At 42.0% G+C, this 20,512-nt stretch overlaps 1 protein-coding gene across 1 annotated transcript; it reads left to right on the top strand.

Moving 5' to 3' along the window:
- The first annotated feature begins 11,086 nt into the window (after positions 1 to 11,086).
- Positions 11,087 to 19,580, top strand: LOC139532081 (BMP and activin membrane-bound inhibitor homolog). The gene is made up of 3 exons (XM_071329215.1): positions 11,087 to 11,627; positions 13,336 to 13,614; positions 14,227 to 19,580. The coding sequence occupies exons 1-3, from the start codon at positions 11,552 to 11,554 to the stop codon at positions 14,643 to 14,645; spliced, it is 774 nt and encodes a 257-aa protein (XP_071185316.1). The 5' UTR covers positions 11,087 to 11,551; the 3' UTR covers positions 14,646 to 19,580.
- Positions 19,581 to 20,512: the final 932 nt, after the last annotated feature.

Here is a 20,512-nt window from a genome sequence, read left to right on the forward strand (position 1 = left end):
ATTTTTTTTTCCTGGGTCACTATACCTATTTTGCCAATTGGATCGATCCCCTCTACCACACGGAATCCCACTAATCTACCGACGGAAACGCACGAGGTGACTAAAAATAGACCTCCATCCTATGTTATCTTGCTACCGATAGCCAGCTACCCGGCCAGCTGTCTGGATCGCCGTGACCCCAACCAACCTCTACTCACTGGACCCTTATGATCACTCGATTAAGCATGCCTCTCCTTAATGTAAATATGCCTTGTCCATTGCTGTTCTGGTTAGTGTTTATTGGCTTATTTCACTGTAGAGCCTCTAGCCCTGCTCACTATACCATATCCAATCTTTCAGTTCCACCACCCACATATGCGATGACATCAACTGGTTTCAATGATGTTTCTAGAGACAATATCTCTCTCATCATCACTCAATACCTAGGTTTACCTCCACTGTATTCACATCCTACCATACCTTTGTCTGTACATTATTCCTTGAAGCTATTTTATCGCCCCCAGAAACTTCCTTTTACTCTCTGTTCTAGACGTTCTAGACGACCAATTCTCATAGCTTTTAGCCGTACCCTTATCCTACTCTTCCTCTGTTCCTCTGGTGATGTAGAGGTGAATCCAGGCCCTGCAGTACCTAGCTCCACTCCTATTCCCCAGGCGCTCTCTTTTGATGACTTCTGTAACCGTAATAGCCTTGGTTTCATGCATGTTAACATTAGAAGCCTCCTCCCTAAGTTTGTTTTGTTCACTGCTTTAGCACACTCTGCCAACCCAGATGTTTTAGCCGTGTCTGAATCCTGGCTTAGGAAGACCACCAAAAATTCTGAAATCTCCATTCCTAACTACAAGATTTTCAGACAAGATAGAATGGCCAAAGGGGGCGGTGTTGCAATCTACTGCAAAGATTGCCTGCAGAGTTCTGTTTTACTATCCAGGTCTATTCCCAAACAATTTGAACTTCTAATTTTAAAAATCCACCTCTCTAAAAACAAGTCTCTCACCGTTGCCGCCTGCTATAGACCACCCTCTGCCCCCAGCTGTGCTCTGGACACCATATGTGAACTGATTGCCCCCCATCTATCTTCAGAGCTCGTGCTGCTAGGCGACCTAAATTGGAATATGCTTAACACCCCAGCCATCCTACAATCTAAGCTTGATGCCCTCAATCTCACACAAATTATCAATGAACCTACCAGGTACCACCCCAATTCCGTAAACACGGGTACCCTCATAGATATCATCCTAACCAACTTGCCCTCCAAATACACCTCTGCTGTTTTCAACCAAGATCTCAGCGATCACTGCCTCATTGCCTGCATCCGTAATGGGTCAGCGGTCAAACGACCTCCACTCATCACAGTCAAACGCTCCCTGAAACACTTCAGCGAGCAGGCCTTTCTAATCGACCTGGCCGAGGTATCCTGGAAGGATATTGATCTCATCCCGTCAGTAGAGGATGCCTGGATATTTTTTTTAAATGCCTTCCTCACCATCTTGAATAAGCATGCCCCATTCAAGAAATTTAGAACCAGGAACAGATATAGCCCTTGGTTCTCTCCTGACCTGACTGCCCTTAACCAACAGAAAAACATCCTATGGCGTTCTGCATTAGCATCGAACAGCCCCCGTGATATGCAACTTTTCAGGGAAGCTAGAAACCAATATACACAGGCAGTTAGAAAAGCCAAGATTAGCTTTTTCAAGCAGAAATTTGCTTCCTGCAACACAAACTCAAAAAAGTTCTGGGACACTGTAAAGTCCATGGAGAATAAGAACACCTCCACCCAGCTTCCAACTGCACTGAAGATAGGAAACACTGTCACCACCGACAAATCCACTATAATTGAGAATTTCAATAAGCATTTTTCTACGGCTGGCCATGCTTTCCACCTGGCTACCCCTACCCCGGTCAACAGCACTGCCCTCCCCTCTGCTACTCGCCCACGCCTTCCCCATTTCTCTTTCTCCCAAATACAGTCAGCTGATGTTCTGAAAGAGCTGCAAAATCTGGACCCTTACAAATCAGCCGGGCTAGATAATCTGGACCCTTTCTTTCTAAAACTATCTGCTGAAATTGTTGCCACCCCTATTACCAGCCTTTTCAACCTCTCTTTCGTGTCGTCTGAGATTCCCAAAGATTGGAAAGCAGCTGCGGTTATCCCCCTCTTCAAAGGGGGGGACACTCTTGACCCAAACAGCTACAGACCTATATCTATCCTACCCTGCCTTTCTAAGGTCTTCGAAAGCCAAGTCAACAAACAGATTACCGACCATTTCGAATCACACCATACCTTCTCCGCTATGCAATCTGGTTTCAGAGCTGGTCATGGGTGCACCTCAGCCACGCTCAAGGTAATAAACGATATCTTAACCGCCATCGATAGGAAACAATACTGTGCAGCCATATTCATTGACCTGGCCAAGGCTTTTGACTCTGTCAATCACCACATCCTCATCGGCAGACTCGACAGCCTTGGTTTCTCTAATGATTGCCTCGCCTGGTTCACCAACTACTTCTCTGATCGAGTTCAGTGTGTCAAATCGGAGGGTCTGTTGTCCGGACCTCTGGCAGTCTCTATGGGGGTGCCACAGGGTTCAATTCTTGGACCGACTCTCTTCTCTGTATACATCAATGATGTCGCTCTTGCTGCTGGTGAGTCTCTGATCCACCTCTACGCAGACGACACTATTCTGTATACTTCTGGCCCTTCTTTTGACACTGTGTTAACAACCCTCCAGGCGAGCTTCAATGCCATACAACTCTCCTTCCGTGGCCTCCAATTGCTCTTAAATAAGTAAGTAAAACTAAAAATGCATGCTCTTCAACCGATCGCTGCCTGCACCTGCCCGCCTGTCCAACATCACTACTCTGGACGGCTCTGACTTAGAATATGTGGACAACTACAAATACCTAGGTGTCTGGTTAGACTGTAAACTCTCCTTCCAGACTCACATCAAACATCTCCAATCCAAAGTTAAATCTAGAATTGGCTTCCTATTCCGCAACAAAGCATCCTTCACTCATGCTGCCAAACATACCCTTGTAAAACTGACCATCCTACCAATCCTCGACTTCGGTGATGTCATTTACAAAATAGCCTCCAAAACCCTACTCAATAAATTGGATGCAGTCTATCACAGTGCCATCCGTTTTGTCACCAAAGCCCCATATACTACCCACCACTGCGACCTGTATGTACACTCTCGTTGGCTGGCCCTCGCTTCATACTCGTCGCCAAACCCACTGGCTCCAGGTCATCTACAAAACCCTGCTAGGTAAAGTCCCCCCTTATCTCAGCTCGCTGGTCACCATAGCAGCACCTACCTGTAGCACGCGCTCCAGCAGGTATATCTCTCTGGTCACCCCCAAAACCAATTCTTCCTTTGGCCGCCTCTCCTTCCAGTTCTCTGCTGCCAATGACTGGAACGAACTACAAAAATCTCTGAAACTGGAAACACTTATCTCCCTCACTAGCTTTAAGCACCAGCTGTCAGAGCAGCTCATAGATTACTGCACCTGTACATAGCCCATCTATAATTTAGCCCAAACAACTACCTCTTTACCTACTGTATTTATTTATTTTGCTCCTTTGCACCCCTTTATTTCTATCTCTACTTTGCACCTTCTTCCACTGCAAACCAACCATTCCAGTGTTTTTTTTTTAAAACTTGCTATATTGTATTTACTTCGCCACCATGGCCTTTTTTTATATTTTTATTTATATATATATTTTATTTGCCTTCACCTCCCTTATCTCACCTCACTTGCTCACATTGTATATAGACTTATTTTTCACTGTATTATTGACTGTATGTTTGTTTTACTCCATGTGTAACTATGTGTTGTTGTATGTGTCGAACTGCTTTGCTTTATCTTGGCCAGGTCGCAATTGTAAATGAGAACGTGTTCTCAATTTGCCTACCTGGTTAAATAAAGGTGAAATTTAAAAAAAATTAAATTAAAAATGAATGATTGTTATGATTTGATCTTTGTGATTATGAATTTGATTGGATACCTGTTATTCTGTTTCCTTTGTTATGCAACACAGACTACTCAGTAAATATACCACTTTATGGTTAAAGGAATTCCTGCCTCAGTCTCATCCATTCCTCTGTCACCTGACACGTGACCACCTGTTCACCTTCACTGTCAGTCATCCTACCTGTCCAGCTACCCACACAGATTCCACTAATCTTTCATCTATATCATTCGTGGCCGTCTATTTACCACCAAAAACCGATGCTGGCACTAAGACCGCACTCAACGAGCTGTGTAATGCCATAAGCAAACAAGAAAATGCTCATCCAGAAGCAGCGCTCCTAGTGGCTGGGGACTTTAATGCAGGAAAACTTAAATCTGTTTTACCTAATTTCTACCAGCATGTTACATGTGCAACCAGAGGGAAAAAAAACTCTAGACCACCTTTACTCCACACACAGAGACACATACAAAGCTCTCCCTCACCCTCCATTTGGCAAATCTGACCATAAATCTACCCTCTTGATTCCTGCTTACAAGCAAAAACTAAAGCAGGAAGTACCAGTGACTCGCTCAATAAGTAAGTGGTCAGATGACGTGGATGCTACGCTACAGGACTCTTTTGCTAGCACAGACTGGAATATGTTCAGGAATTCCTCCAATGGCATTGAGGAGGTTACCACCTCAGTCACCGGCTTCATCAATAAATGCATCGACGCCGTCATCCCCACAGTGACCGTACGTACATATCCCAACCAGAAGCCATGGATTACACTCAACATCCGCATCGAGCTAAAGGCTAGAGCTGCCACTTTCAAGGAGCGGGATACTAATCCGGACGCTTATAAGAAATCCCACTATGACCTCAGACAAACCATCAAATAGGCAAAGCGTCAATACAGGATAATGATTGAATCCTACTACACCGGCTCTGACTGGATAATGGACTTCGTGACGGGCCACCCCCAGGTGTTAATGCAACAACTCATTTGCCACACTGATCCTCTACACTGGGGCCCCTCATGTGTGCGTGCTTAGTTCCCTCCTGTACTCCCTGTTCACCCACGACTGCATGGCCAAACACGACTCCAACACCATCATTAAGTTTGCTGATGACACAACAGCAGCAGGCCTGACAACAATGAGACAGCCTATAGCGAGGAGGTCAGAGACCTGGCAGTGTGGTGCCAGGACAACAACCTCTCCCTCAATGTGAGCAAGACAAAGGAGCTGATCGTGGACTACAGGAAAGGTGTGCCGAACAGGCCTCCATTAACATTGACGGGGGTGTAGTGGAGCAAGTCGAGAGTTTCAAGTTCCTTGGTGGCCACATCCCCAACAAACTATCATGTTCCAAACACACCAAGACAGTCGTGGTGAGGGCACAACAACACCTTTCCCCCTCAGGAGACTGAAAAGATTAGGCATGGGTCCTCAGATCCTCAAAAGTACTACAGCTGCACCATCGAGAGCATCCTGACCGGTTCTATCACCACCTGGTATGGCAACTGCTCGGCATCTAACCGTAAGGCGCGACAGAGGGTAGTGGGTACGGCCCAGTACATCACTGGGACCAAGCTTCCTGCCATCCAGGACCTATATACTAGGCGGTGTCAGAGGAAGGCCCAAAAATTGTCAACTCCAGTCACCTAAGTCATAGACTGTTCACTTTCTAGTGAACAGTCTATGACTTAAAGCTTCTACCCCCAAGCCATAAGACTGCCGAACAATAAACAGCCACTATGTTTAATATATTTATCTTCACTGTTGACGTTGAGACTAGCGTTTTGCGGGAACTATTTAATGAAGCTGCCAGTTGAGGACTAGACACTCTAATGTACTTGTCTTCTTGCTCAGTTGTGCACCGGGGCTTCCCACTCCTCTTTCTATTCTGGTTAGAGCCAGTTTGTGCTGTTCTGTGAAGGGAGTAGTACACAGCGTTGTACAAGATTTTCAGTTTCTTGGCAATTTCTCGCATGGAATAGCCTTAATTTCTCAGAACAAGAATAGACTGACGAGTTTCAGAAGAAAGTCCTTTGTTTCTGGCCATTTTGAGCCTGTAACCGAACCCACAAGTGCTGATGCTCCAGACACTCAACTAGTCTAAAGAAGGCCAGTTTTATTAGTTTTTTAATCAGCACTACATTTTTCAGCTGTGCTAACATAATTGCAAAAGGGTTTTCTAATGATCAATTAGCCTTTTAAAATGATAAACTTGGATTAGCTAACACAACGTGCCATTGGAACACAGGAGTGATGGTTGCTGATAATGGGCCTCTGTACGCCTATGTAGATATTCCATAAAAAATCTGCCGTTTCCAACTACAATAGTAATTTACAACATTAACAATGTCTACACTATATTTCTGATAAATTAATTTGATGTTATTTTAATGGACAATTTTTTTTATTTTCTTTCAAAAACAAGGATATTTCTATGTGACCCCAAACTTTTGAACTGTAGTATATATATATAAATATATATATATATAATGGTGTGTATAAACCATACGGACAGGATATTAATAGAAGGATATTAATAGAAAATAGAAAAGTCTCTCAGTCCCAGCTTTGATGCTCCTGTACTGTCTCCGCCTTGCAGATGGTTGCGGGGTGAACAGGCCCGCACACAAAAAACACACATTGTTTTGTTTTCTTAACCATTCTCTTTTGTGTAATCTATTCTACCCCATAATGTGGAAATGAATGACCATTATAGGCCAGATGCATAGCATAGTTTGTCTTGTCCATTCTCAATGTCCTCCCTTGCACCAACTGCTTGAAACTAAACAGCCTGTCATATTAAAATCAAATGTTATTTGTCACATGCGCCAAGTACAACAGGTGTAGTAGGCCTTACAGTGAAATGCTTATCTACAAGCACTTAACCGACAACGCAGTTTAAAGAAAAATACTTTAAAATAAAAGTAACAAATAGTTAAAGAGCAGCAGTAAAATAACAATAGCGAGGCTATATACAGGGGGTACCGGTATAGAGTCAATGTGCGGGGGCACCGGTTAGTCAAGGTAATTGAGATTATTCAGGTATTAAAATGACTGAACAGTGATTTGAGTTAATTGATTGTTTTGAGATCATTTGAGTTAAGCTTATTGCTTGATTAATTGATTGATTCATTCAACAGGAAATGTTTCATGCAAGAGAGAAAAAAGTCTATCCGTGACTACCATCCACAGTTTGTAGGGGACAGTTCACTCTGAGCCAGTAGATGGCATTATTCAACCATACAACTGAGGTCAACCTAGTATCACAGATTATTGTGAAATAGACACAAATTGCTTATGGGAAATTTGTGGCAGGCACACAAAAAAGTGTATTTTTTATTGTGCAGTGCACGAGTTTGTATACAGTGCATTTCAATCACAGATAACGACAGTAGGTTACTTAAGACAGATATGGCCATATAATACGAATGTCTAGCAACCCAAAGGTTGTGTGTTTGAATCTCATCATGGATAACTTTAGCATTTTCTCTAATTAGCTACTTTGCAACTACTTACTACTTTTGAGATACTTTGCAACTACTTAGCATGCTAGCTAACCTTTCCCCTAACCTTAACCCTTTAACCTAACTCCTAAACCTAACCCTTTAACTACTTAGCTAGCATGTTAACTATCCCTAACCTTATCCCCTAACCCTGACCTTAACCCCTAGCCTAGCTAACGTTAGCCACAACACATTGGAATTAGTGTAATGTACACTAATGCATTATTAAGAAAGAAAATCACTTAATGCACACAAAATGCATTGTGATGAAAAAGTGGACTTTTTTGTGTGCCTGTCACGAGTTTCGAATAAGTAATTTGTGTCCATTTCACAATAAGATGTGATAGTGTGTTGCCTGAGATACAGACAAAAGGCCTACCTTTCATGCAGGGAACATGCCATTCATTCTGGTTCATTCATAGAGCACCTCAAGGCCTTTTGGATATTATTACCATGTCTGATTATATATCGCACCCTCTATTTAATTTCGGAAGTTTATTAGAATTTCATCTATTCTCGAGGAAAGGGTTGCATAGGCTATTATGTTACAGTTCTTAGTGACAGTTACCTGAAACGGATATAAAAAGTTCATTTACCAGACAGAGAGCATAATTTTGGAGCACAGGAGTGTCATGTTTGTTATAAAGATTAGCAATATAAGTAGAGTGTGAAAACAGTTGCAAGGATAAGAGTAGGCCTATATCGGACATTTCTAAAATGGTGTAACTACTTGTCATTTCTAGAGGCAGATCAACAAGTTTAGGTTTAGCCTAGTTTGTTCAACAGATTTGGGTGGATGATGCAAAGCAGGTGTAGGTCTGGCGTCTCTCAGGAAAGCTTTACTCTTTGACATTGTGTCTATTTTATTTATATTTTTTATTTTACCGTTATTTTACCAGGTAAGTTGACTGAGAACACGTTCTCATTTGCAGCAACGACCTGGGGAATAGTTACAGGGGAGAGGAGGGGGATGAATGAGCCAATTGTAAACTGGGGATTATTAGGTGACCGTGATGGTTGAGGGCCAGATTGGGAATTTAGCCAGGACACCGGGGTTAACACCCCTACTCTTACGATAAGTGCCATGGGATCTTTAATGACCTCAGAGAGTCAGGACACCCGTTTAACGTCCCATCCGAAAGACGGCACCCTACACAGAGCAGTGTCCCCAATCACTGCCCTGGGGCATTGGGATCTTTGTTTAGACCAGAGGAAAGAGTGCCTCCTACTGGCCCTCCAACACCACTTCCAGCAGCACCTGGTCTCCCATCCAGGGACTGACCAGGACCAACCCTGCTTAGCTTCAGAAGCAAGCCAGCAGTGGTATGCAGGGTGGTATGCTGCTGGCTATGACCGTCTGTTGGGCAAAAATGTGTCTCAATTCAATTCAAAGGGCTTTATGGGCATGGGAAACATATGTTTACATTGCCAAAGCAAGTGAAATAGATAAGCTAATAAACAAAAGTGAAATAAACAATCAGAAGTTAGGTGTAAACATTGCACTCACAAAAGTTTCAAAAGAGTAGAAACATTTAAAATGTTAGGCCTATATTATGGCTATGGCTATGTAATAGCGAGAGACAGAGAGATGTCTCTCGCTATTCTTCGTAGGCTGTAGAATTTATTTTCCATTTAGGCCCAGGCCTAGCATTTTCTTTTGGTATGAATATTTTTCATATATGGCTTAGGCTACTAGTTGGCTTGACATTTTCACAGAATATGTGACGATATGTCATGAGAATGTTGCCATTGTTTCCTTTTCTGGAAATTCCGCCTGAAGGTGTTAATTAACGGATAGAGACAGACGAAAACTACTGCTGCATAGTTTACCACGAGAATGTTTGATGCTATCAGTATAAATGCTTACCTAGCTAACATTCCATGTAGCCTATAATCCTGTTCGTTCATGGAATTCTGAAATAAACAAATTCTCATGTTGAACACTTTAGCCTAAAATAGGTATTCAATATCCTAATATTCCTAACCCATGTAGGCCTATAGCCCACAAACCAGACATGGGATGGCTGGCTGCTGAGGCTGCTACATAGTAGGCATATGACATTGGTGAATAACACTTAACCTTTTTCCTGAATAATGTAATTTATGATTGTTTGGTTGTAATTCTTTCTTGTCAATCAACCTTTAAAAATAAAAAAAACATTATTTGTTATTTTTTTTATCCAAACTTCAAACTGTCTTGGACTACAGTTTCCAAAGTAATCAGAATCAACAGATAGGCTAGTGGCGGTTTGATTTGGGCTGGTTGGTTTTGATATCGATCGGAGACGAGTGCTGCTGTGTGTTTTGCATGGGATTGTTTCGAGAGTAATTGAGTGTCAGTGTCTGTCTGTGTCGTCTCAGTGGCGCCAAGTGTCTTTTTGGATTGCTAATTTCTCTAACCGCCTATTAACCACCCATAACATCCATTTACACAGGTAGCAGCAATCTATACTGAACACAAATATAAACACATCATGCAACAATTTCAATGATTTTACTGAGTTACTGTTCATATAAGGAAATCAGTCAATTGAAATAAATCAATTAGGCTCTAATCTATGTATTTCATGACTAGGCAGAGGCACAGCCATTGTTGGGCCTGGGAGGGCATAGGCCCACCCACTGGGGAGCCAGGCCAAGCCAATCAGAATATTTTTTTACCCACAAAATGGCTTTATTACAGACAGAAATACTCCTCAGTTTCATCATCTGTCTGGTCTCAGACGATCCCGCAGGTGAAGAAGTCGGATGTGGAGGTCCTGGGCTGGTGTGGTTACACGTTGTAAAGCCGGCTGGACGTACTGCCAAATGTTGGAGGTGGCTTATGGTAGAGAAATTAACATGAAATTATCTGGCAACAGCTCTGGTGGAAATTCCTGCAGTCAGCATGCCAATTGCACACTCCCTCAAAATCTGTGGCCTTTAATTGTCCACAGCACATGGTGCACCTGTGTAATGATCATGCTGTTTAATCAGCTTCTTGATATGCCACACCTGTCAGGTGGATGGATTATCTTGGCAAAGGAGAAATGCTCACTAACAGGGATGTAAACAAATTTGTGCACAACATTTGAGAGAAATAAGCTTCTTGTGCTCATGGAAATTTTCCAGGATGTTTTATTTCAGCTCATGAACACGGGACCAACACTTTACATGTTGCGTAATAGATCTCTCTGGGCTGGCATAGGCTGGGGAACCTGCTCTTGGTGGCGTCAGCCTAACAAGGCAATTTGGATAGCCTAACTTATAAATAGACTAGACTATGTTTTCATTATTAGGTTATTCAGGTAGAATATAAACTAAGGCATGTATAGGCCTATTTTATGCTACTTTTTATTAAAACAATGTAGCCAACACTCACGGCTACATTGATTGACCCAAACTGTAACACTGTTACATTGCATTGACTAGTCAGTATAAGAGAGTGTATGGCACTTACAGTAGGAGGAATGTTAAATTGTGTGAATGCAATGGAAATCAATGCAAATCTAAAGTTTATAAAGTATGCAAATTGGGCTAGGGATGACCCAATGAGCACTCAGGGGGCGGACTTAGGTTACGTATCGAAGTCTGGCTCAGATATTTCTTCAACTCAAGAGCCTCTACCCGAAGTCTACTAGTGAAGTGTTGATGCGAGAGTGAGCAACCGTTTATTCACATTTCGTTGGTTTCGGATTATAAATGTTATGCACAACTATCATCGCGGATGTGTGTGAAGTCGGAGTGGACAAGTAGTTACAATATTTATCACTTTTTCTACTCATGGAATGTATTTTTTCCCCTTATTTTCAGCAGCTATAAACATTCCGTTTTTTCCTGCAGGGCTATCCAAGTAAGGTAAACAAGTCGGATTTTAGGGATATTTCTCATGTAACCTAGTTTTCTCGATGCAGGGACAAGCCATTCGTTTTTTTTGTAATTTTTTTACGTCTTCCAAACGAGTGTGATTTTGGCAACATTTGTTCGCAGTCCAACGCTCATTTCTGTAGCGTTCATGTAACCTTGTCTTCGAGCTCAGCCCTACGGGTTTTGCTACTGGGATAAGGGAACTAAAAAGTTACTTGTCATAAATGGATCGCCATTCCAGTTTCATTTGCATTTGGCTACAACTGGAACTGTGTGCCATGGCTGTTCTTCTTACTAAAGGTAAACCTTGATCCCTAAAAACGTGCTTTTATGTTAGCCTTTTTGGATATATGTTTCTAAATGTCTCTCAATCAACAATACGTTTTATAATTCTGCCAGATATTCCAACACGAGAGGTGTCTTAATTGTTATAACTAAGAAAACGCAGCTTTCTATACAGTAGGTGTTCTGTGTGTGTCCCATGAGTTCATATAGCAAGGCCTTTCCATTATGGTAAAATTGGCACAAAACAGACTGAATGACTCAAATGGTTATCATAGTTCTCGCGTTTGTGCACACGCACTATTTGATATTATGTGATATTATGTAGCCTATAGGCTATAGCGGTTAATGTAAAGAAATAAACTCAATCAACTTGAGTATCCAAATAACTTAAAATCAAAGCTCAGTAGCTAGGCCTAGGCTACTATAGTATACTGGTGATTGTCTGGTATATACAGCATTTGGCATTTATAAGACAGTAATGTGTTAGTGTATTAGAGCGCCATAATGCTTTTATAATGTGTTGTTTAGGGCCCAATGTAGTGCAGGTCCCTGTCAATGGTCAGCTCATGATGTTTTAATAAAATGACAGCATGTAACTGAGACTCTGAAAGTAGCCTACACACAAACAGCTTGTAACAACATACAAAGGCCCGTATTTACTTGGGTGCATCTCTGTGTTTTTATGTTTGTTGCTGTCTTGTGACAGTGTTAATACAGATAAGGATTTCTATTGAAAAGTATAACAACTCGATACAAATAGCCTGTGCCATATTTAACAGTTTTAAAACCACAGCCTAAGAGTATCCTAAAACATCTGATTATAAGTGAAACGCTACTCATAACATTTGCAACGCGTTTTTATCACTCTTTTTATTTCTATAAAGAAAAGGTGCAAAAAATAATAATGATAAGATTGTTTGGTGGAAGCTTTTGAGATGAGAAGCCAGGGGAACACCCAGCCCATCCTGACCACACTAAAGCTTGCGTGCAATCTGAAAAGGGAGTCTCCTGCACCACTCTCACCCCCCTTTACAAGTTTCCATTTGGGTTGATTAAAAAAAAAAACTTTGGCACACAAACCACTAATTATAAGCTACACAGTTCCTGTTTCATAATACGGACTAAAAGGACCATTTTGCACGGAAAGCTCTTAAACTCGGCTTATTTGCTGTAATTTAAACAGAGAAATACTTCTCAAAGTATTTCAGGGTTTACCTTGTCATTTACATGTATTTTGACAATGTTGCCAATGTCACTTCAGTCCTAATTTGGGAGTCTTAAAAAGACAAGTAGTCTGGTTTCTGGGTCTTGAAATAGCGAGGTGACATTATAATTTGATTTGAAAAGCAAAGTAGGTAGACTATAGGCAAGGCTATTGACCTTATTTTATTCTGGGATATTACAGCGCTGTGTGTGACTAAGTCATATAGCCTACGTCCAGCTGACAAGTTTATAACATTTCACTTATTTTACTATGAAACACAAGATTTCTCCCCTGTCGGAATGCGTTTGATTTCCCAAACTGCTAACGTTACCCTGTTAGAAAACATAGGCATAGTCTGTGCATACATTTCAAATCTGTGAATTAAGACGTTATTATTACTAGATAATAATATGTAGAATGTGTGGTCTGACATGTTGGTGGTGGGTAGGCTATAGCCTAATATTTAGCCTACAAGACTTCATAAACAAAGACTTAAATGCATTTCCATTTTTTTTTTAGGAGAAATACGGTGTTACTGTGATGCCCCCCACTGCGTGGCCACAGGCTACATGTGCAAATCTGAACTAAACGCTTGTTTCACCAAGGTGTTGGACCCTATGAACACGAACTCGCCTCTCACGCACGGCTGTCTAGATCCCATAGCAAACGCTGCCGACGTGTGCAGCGCTAAGAACACAGATGCCCTGAGTGGGGGCTTGTACACACTAGAATGTTGTCACGACGACATGTGTAACTACAGAGGACTACACGACCTGGCGCACACCAGAGAATCTACAGGTAAGGAAGGGGAGAGAATGGAAACGTTCAATTGCTCTACTGTGGCTCTGTAAACTGTACGGATACTGAAGTTATTCTATTATTTTCTATTCTACTCTTTTGATAAGGTTCATAATGTGTGATAGACAGAGCAACCAAAGTGACGATTTGTAGTGTAGTCTACTGTTTACATCTGTCATAGTCCTATGTTGTAACTCTATCGACAACAGCGGTTCTTAAATGGCCTACTGTAAGGACATGCTGTCCATACACTTTTTTCTTTAACAATTCCGTCTTTAACAAAACTTCAGATTGACTTTTAATCGGCAGCAGCAGGGCCTTGTAGAATATCCCTTCTCAGACTGTATGTAGCGGTGCCTAAATACTAGCTTCATTGAGTTATGGAAAGGTGCATACAGCCTTACAGAGAGGAAGGGAGAGCTCTCAAGTAGGGATTTCTGTTATGACAGTCAAGGGAGTTTAGCTCGTTTAGTAGCTGAATAATTTTTTGGGTGGCTCTTATTTTAGAAAGACGACTCATTGCATTCACCTTCTGAAAGCAGAAGACAAGTTTCCATTGGACACCAATGTACATTGCACAATAAAATAATCGTATTTTCCCTCCACCTCCAGACCACGGCAGGTACCAGCCTGAGAGCAACAACCATAACCTGGTCACGCGGGTACAGGAGCTGGCCTCTGCCAAAGAGGTGTGGTTCAGGGCGGCAGTGATTGCGGTGCCTATCGCGGGAGGCCTCATCCTGGTTCTTCTCATCATGCTGGCGTTAAGGATGCTCCGCAGCGAGAACAAGCGGCTGCAGGACCAGAGGCAGCAGATGTTGTCACGGCTCCACTACAGCTTCCATGGCCACCACACTAAGAAGGGCCACGTGGCAAAGCTAGACTTGGAGTGTATGGTGCCCGTGACGGGCCACGAGAACTGCTGCCTCACCTGTGACAAGATGAGACAGGCAGACCTGGGAAATGACAAGATACTGTCACTGGTACACTGGGGGATGTACAGTGGGCACGGGAAGCTGGAGTTTGTATAACTTACTTTTCTAAGATCGTTTGACTTCACTTTATGTCCCACCACACCCTACCCCACCCGCCCCCAAAAAACAGCCAAGACTGCCTCCTCCACTCGTTGGGGTTTCTCTTTTAACTTAAAAAATGAATCCCCTTTTTTGTCCATTGTACTTATCTGTTTTCTTCAATGGAAGAAAAAGAGGACTGAATTGAACGCAAGCCTTGTGGTTTTTGCTAAAGGAGCACTTTACTTGAAAATGAAAGGCAAACCAATGAGGAGCTGAGCGGGCAGGACTGAGCTGACGGACTGAAAGAGCTCTGTCAAGACTCTGTCTGCCTGTGCATCCTGGACTTTACACAGACCGCTGAAGGATTCCAAATCTGTCTTATTTGCACATTTGTAAAAACAAAAAACGTTGTTTTGCTTAAAAAAAAGCTAAATAGGAGAAGAATTTAACTGACACCAGGGTACAAAAAATTACTTTTTGAGGAGTATAGGTGACTGTAGGTGTGTACACTCCTCTGTATGTTTCTTAATCCTAGCTTATTGTAAAGATTTAAAATATATATATTTTTGTCTGAAAGAAAGACCCTGTTCTGTGTGTTCTTCCCTGCTATGTGTGTGTGAGAGAGCGAGAAAGAGAGATGAGAGCTGTGGCTCATGTCAGAGAGGGCTTTTTTCTAGCTGTTTCTTTCTGGGGTGTGTGTCAGTACAGTAGTATGTGAGAGGATGTGTGGCGAGAGAGGAACATGCTGCCTCGGTGATGTATGTTGGTCCAGGCAGAGTGTGTCTGTGTGTGTGTGTGTTGGGCTGACTTCATAGTGAGGCCATGTTTCACAGTAGTGCTCCACATGACTCAGTCATTCTTGAACTTCCTCCAAAGGTTAGGATCTCAGCTTCCAACAAATGTTTTTTTTTTCATTGCACATGCTGGATTTCTCCTGGAAGTAGTGTGGATATTTATTTTATATTCAGTCTAAGGCCAGTATAAGCCCTCCCCATTCAGCTTCTCTGGATGTGTTTCAGCCGACACACTAACCCTCCTGTTTCCAACCTCGTGTTGATGAAGAGGGCTTTTTCCCCTGCCAAGCAACTAGGCTAGCGATTATACCAAATTTACCACTCTTATTACACCACTTAGAAATAGATCTCAAGTATGATGGTGGGGTTTGTTTTATTAAGAGAGTTATTGATGAGCTATTAAGATAGTTAATATGGAACCTACAGAGTTATGGGTTTAATAATGTGAAGCCTGTATTTTTTATTGTTGTTGTGTTGAAAACCCCATCACTTCTTTTCCCAGTATGTGTTCCTCTCCCATCGATTTGGCCTTCTACTTTATTACATAGTAATACTTCCCTGATGATGTCTGAGAGGGGAGGGATGAACATGCAGGAGCACATAAACACACACAGTATACACACACAGTATGCACTCACCCACGCATGCAAGCTCACACACACACACACACTCACTCACTCACTCAGGGAGACTAGTAGAGCCTCTTCATGCCACATACAGACCGGATGCACCGTCACACTGGCTCTACAATAAAAGTATTCTCCAGGCCCATTAGGATAGGCTACCATTTTGCTGAGAGGCTGGCGGTCATGCTGTTTGTATTGACATGCACACGTAATGAGGTGGTCGACTGGCTTCCTTCAAAAGCCCAATTTGTTTTGAAGTGACTTCAAACTCCTCCCTTTCTAACTTGCCAGTGAATTTTTATTAATGTACAGTACCAGTCAAAAGTTGACACACCTATTCATTCAAAGGTTTTTCTTTATTTTCTACATTGTAGAATAATAGTGAAGACATAACAACTATGAAATAGCACATGTAGAATCATGTAGTAACCAAAAAAGTGTTAAACAAATCAAAATACATTTTAGATTCTTCAAAGTAGCCATCTTTTGCCTTGATGACAGCTTTGCACACTCTTGGCATTCTCTCAACCAGCTTCACCTGGAATGCTTTTCCAACAGTCTGGTAGGAGTTCACACTTGTTGGCTGCTTTTCCTTCACTCTGGTCCAACTCATCCCATACCATCTCAATTGGGTTGAGGTCAGGTGATTGTGGAGGCTAGGTCATCTGATGCAGCACTCCATCACTCTCCTTCTTGGTCAAATAGCCCTTACACAGCCTGGAGGTGTGTTGGGTCATTGTCCTGTTGTAAAAAAAATGATAGTCCCACTAAGTGCAATCCAGATGGGATGGCTATGCTGGTTAAGTGTGCCTTGAATTCTAAATAAATCACTGACAGTGTCATCAGCAAAGCACCCGACACCATCACACCTCCTCCTCCATGCTTCACGGTGGGAACTACACATGTGGAGATCATCTGTTCACCTGCACTGCGTCTCACAAAAACATGGCGGTTGGAATCAAAAATTTTGACTTTCCACCAGTCTAATGTCCATTGCTCGTGTTTCTTGGCCCAAAAAAGTATTTTCTTCTTATTGGTCAACTTTAGTAGTGGTTTCTTTGCAGCAATTTGACCATGAAGGCCTGATTCACGCAGTCTACTCTGAACAGTTGATGTTGAGATGTGTCTGTTCCTTGAACTCTGTGAAGCATTTATTTGGGCTGAAATGTCTGAGGCTGGTAACTAATTAACTTCTGCGGGAGCGGTAACTCTGGGTCTTCCTTTCCTGTGGCGGTCCTCATGAGAGCCAGTTTCATCATAGCGATTGATGGTTTTTGCGACTGCGCTTGAAGGAAACTTAAAAGTTCTTGAAATGTTCCATATTGACTGACCTTCATGTCTTATTTGAGCTGTTCTTGCCATAATATGGACTTGGTCTTTTACCAAATAGGGCTATTTTCTGTATACCACCCATACGTTGTCACAACACAACTGATTGGCTCAAACGCATTAAGAAGGAAATAAATTCCCCAAATTAACTTTTAACAAAGGCACACCTGTTGAATTGAAATGCATTCCAGGTGACTACCTCATGAAGCTGGTTGAGATAATGCCAAGAGTGTGCACCGCTGTCATCAAGGCAAAGGGTGGCAAAGGATGTCCAAACTTTTGACTGGTGCTGTATATTCTGGTTGCGTTGGATCCTGGTTAAAAGTTGTGCACTTTATAGGGAATAGGGTGCTATTTGGGGTGGCACTCTCTCTCGCGTAGACTTGTCAAGAATCATAGGCTCATCTACTCCAGTCTCATGTTTTACAACTAGCAGCTATGAGGGTGAGATATTCAGCTTTTATTGGTATGTGACATTTTTCAACCTCTTAGCGGGGAAGGTTAACTACCGTGGTTTAAATCAGAGGTGTTTTTATTTTTTTCTCCCCGCCTCAATGACGATCAACATTCATGCAGTCGGTGCTGGGTGTGTGTGTATGTAAAGGGCTCTCATGGACTATGCTGTGGCCGAGTTAAACAATATACTGTATGAAGTGAAAACACACATAGAACCTGTTAACACCTGCACATGGTAGTGGATGCACACATACTGTTACACAGCTTTTTATAACCTTCTATATTATTCTTGTTTTTTCCTCTTCAGCAGACTCTATAGCAGGGATCATCAACTAGATTCAGCCGTGGGACGATTTTTTTTTCTTGAGCGGATGGTCAGGGTGCCGGAACATAGTTACATATAATTTGTAGACTGCAAATTGACCACAAGAAGCCCAAACAGATATACTATTTGACTAAAACATAATAATTTAAATCCTTGCTTACATTTGTATACGATCACATACACTACATGCCCAAAGGTATGTGGACACCTGCTCGTCGAACATTCCAAAATCATGGGCAATAATATGGAGTTGATCCGACTTTCCTGCTATTAACAGCCTCCACTCTTTATTTTTTATTTTAAGTTAATCTTTATTTAATTAGGCAAGTCAGTTAAGAACAAATTCTTATTTACAATGGCGTCCTACACCGGCCAAACCCGGACGATGCTGGGCCAATTGTGCGACCGCCCTATGGGACTCCCAATTACGGCCGGTTGTGATACAGCCTGGAATCTAACCAGGGTGTCTGTAGTGACGCCTCTAGCCCTGAGGTGCAGTGCCTTAGACCGCTGCGCCACTTGGGAGCCCAAGGTAAGCCTTCTTTTCGGAAGGCTTTCCATTAGATGTTGGAACATTGCTGCAGGGACTAGCTTTCATTCAGCCACATGCATTAGTGAGGCCGGGCATTGATCTTGGGCGTAAGGCCTGGCTCGCAGTCAGCGTTCCAATTAATCCCAAAGGTGTTCGATGGGGTTGAGGTCAGGGCTCTGTGCAGGCCAGTCAAGTTCTTCCACACCGATCTCGACAAACCATTTCTGTATGGACCCCGCTTTGTGCGCGAGGGAATTGTAATGCTGAAACAGCAAAGGGCCTTCCCCAAACTGTTGCCATAAAGTTGGAAGCACAGAATCGTCTAGAATGTCATTCATTGTATGCTGTAGTGTTAAGATTTCCCTTCACTGGAACTAAGGGGCCTAGCCCGAACCATGAAAAACATCCTCCAGACCATTATTCCTCCTGCACAAAACTGTACAGTTGGCGCTATGCATTGGGGCAGATAACATTCTCCTGGCATCCGCCAAACCCAGATTCGTCCGCCGTACTGCCAGATGGTGAAGCGTTGTTGCTCCTAGACATTTCCACTTCACAATAACAGCACTTGCAGTTGACCGGGGCAGCTCTAGCAGGGCAGAAATTTGACAAACTGACTTGTTGGAAAGGTGGCATCCTATGACGGTGTCACGTTGAAAGTCCCTGAGCTCTTCAGTAAAGCCATTCTACTGCCAATGTTTTTCTATGGAGATTGATTGGCTGTGTGCTCGATTTTATACACCTGTCAGCAACAGGTGTGACTGAAATAGCCGATTCCACTAATTTGAAGGGGTGTCCTCATACTTTTGTGTATATAGTGTATATCTCTCTATTATGCATGGGAATACTTTGCAACAGATTTCGAAAATTAAAATCACTTGGAGTTGATTTGTTGGTGTTTTTACAGTCTTTTATGTACAACAACAAAAAATGTGGTCAGAAAACTGCGGTCTGCTCTATAGAGAACCCTGCTCTATAGAGATGTAAGGTTATCCATGTTAACTATTGATCATGAGTGGTTTATTACTCAGGATTTATCCTTAGTGAAGGTTACAGGTTATTATGTATCTTCACTCAGCATTGACTACAAAGGTGCATTACTCTTAATGCACATACATTTATAACATATTCAAACAAGTCTACACACTATAAACGGTTTCCCAAACGAACTCTTGAACCTTTTACCGTCTCTGAAATAGTTCTTGTCACTCCCCAGGCCTTTCTTGAAAACATACTGTATAAACGTCTCACTGAAGATGATTTACTTGTTATCCATTAAAATAAAAACAGAATAAAATCATACATTCTGAAAAAACTAACAATTCATCATTTTAGAAAACAACAATTTACAAGTCAAAGAAAGGAGGATGTACATTAGTGTCATTCTGCCCTGTGAGGAATGGACATTCTTTAAAATAAGACATGGAATAAATATTTATTCCACACAAAGCAAATTCATTTCCTTTGAATGGATAAAAATATGTGTTGGTCCCTGTCCTAATTTACCCATCTAAATATTTATCCCTGCGTGTTGTTAACATTTAGATATAAATCTGCCTCAAGAAAAAAATTATTTGGTTGGGAATGTTTACGAGATCTGACTGGGACTCTTGAAGCTTAATGTCACCGTCTGTAAATAGATGTCTTGTTATTTTTTTAAAAGAGGGCTTTTCAGTTGCATTTCAACCACGGTTAAATCAGCACAATATCTCTCCAAATGAAAGATAATTCATTAAAAGACGGAGACAGAGATGATAATGATTAAATTACATTAAATTTCAAGTTCCAAATAGATATTCCAATGTCTGACTTTGTATATC

This window comes from Salvelinus alpinus, chromosome 10, assembly GCF_045679555.1.
Source record: "Salvelinus alpinus chromosome 10, SLU_Salpinus.1, whole genome shotgun sequence".
NCBI lineage: Eukaryota > Metazoa > Chordata > Actinopteri > Salmoniformes > Salmonidae > Salvelinus > Salvelinus alpinus.

Excerpts from the sequence above, each read along its gene's own strand:
- LOC139532081 (XM_071329215.1), top strand. The coding sequence starts at position 11,552 with ATGGATCGCCATTCCAGTTTCATTTGCATTTGGCTACAACTGGAACTG. Across the intron at positions 11,628-13,335 it reads GGCTGTTCTTCTTACTAAAG|GAGAAATACGGTGTTACTGT; the intron begins GTAAACCTTGAT and ends TTTTTTTTTTAG. Across the intron at positions 13,615-14,226 it reads GCACACCAGAGAATCTACAG|ACCACGGCAGGTACCAGCCT; the intron begins GTAAGGAAGGGG and ends CTCCACCTCCAG.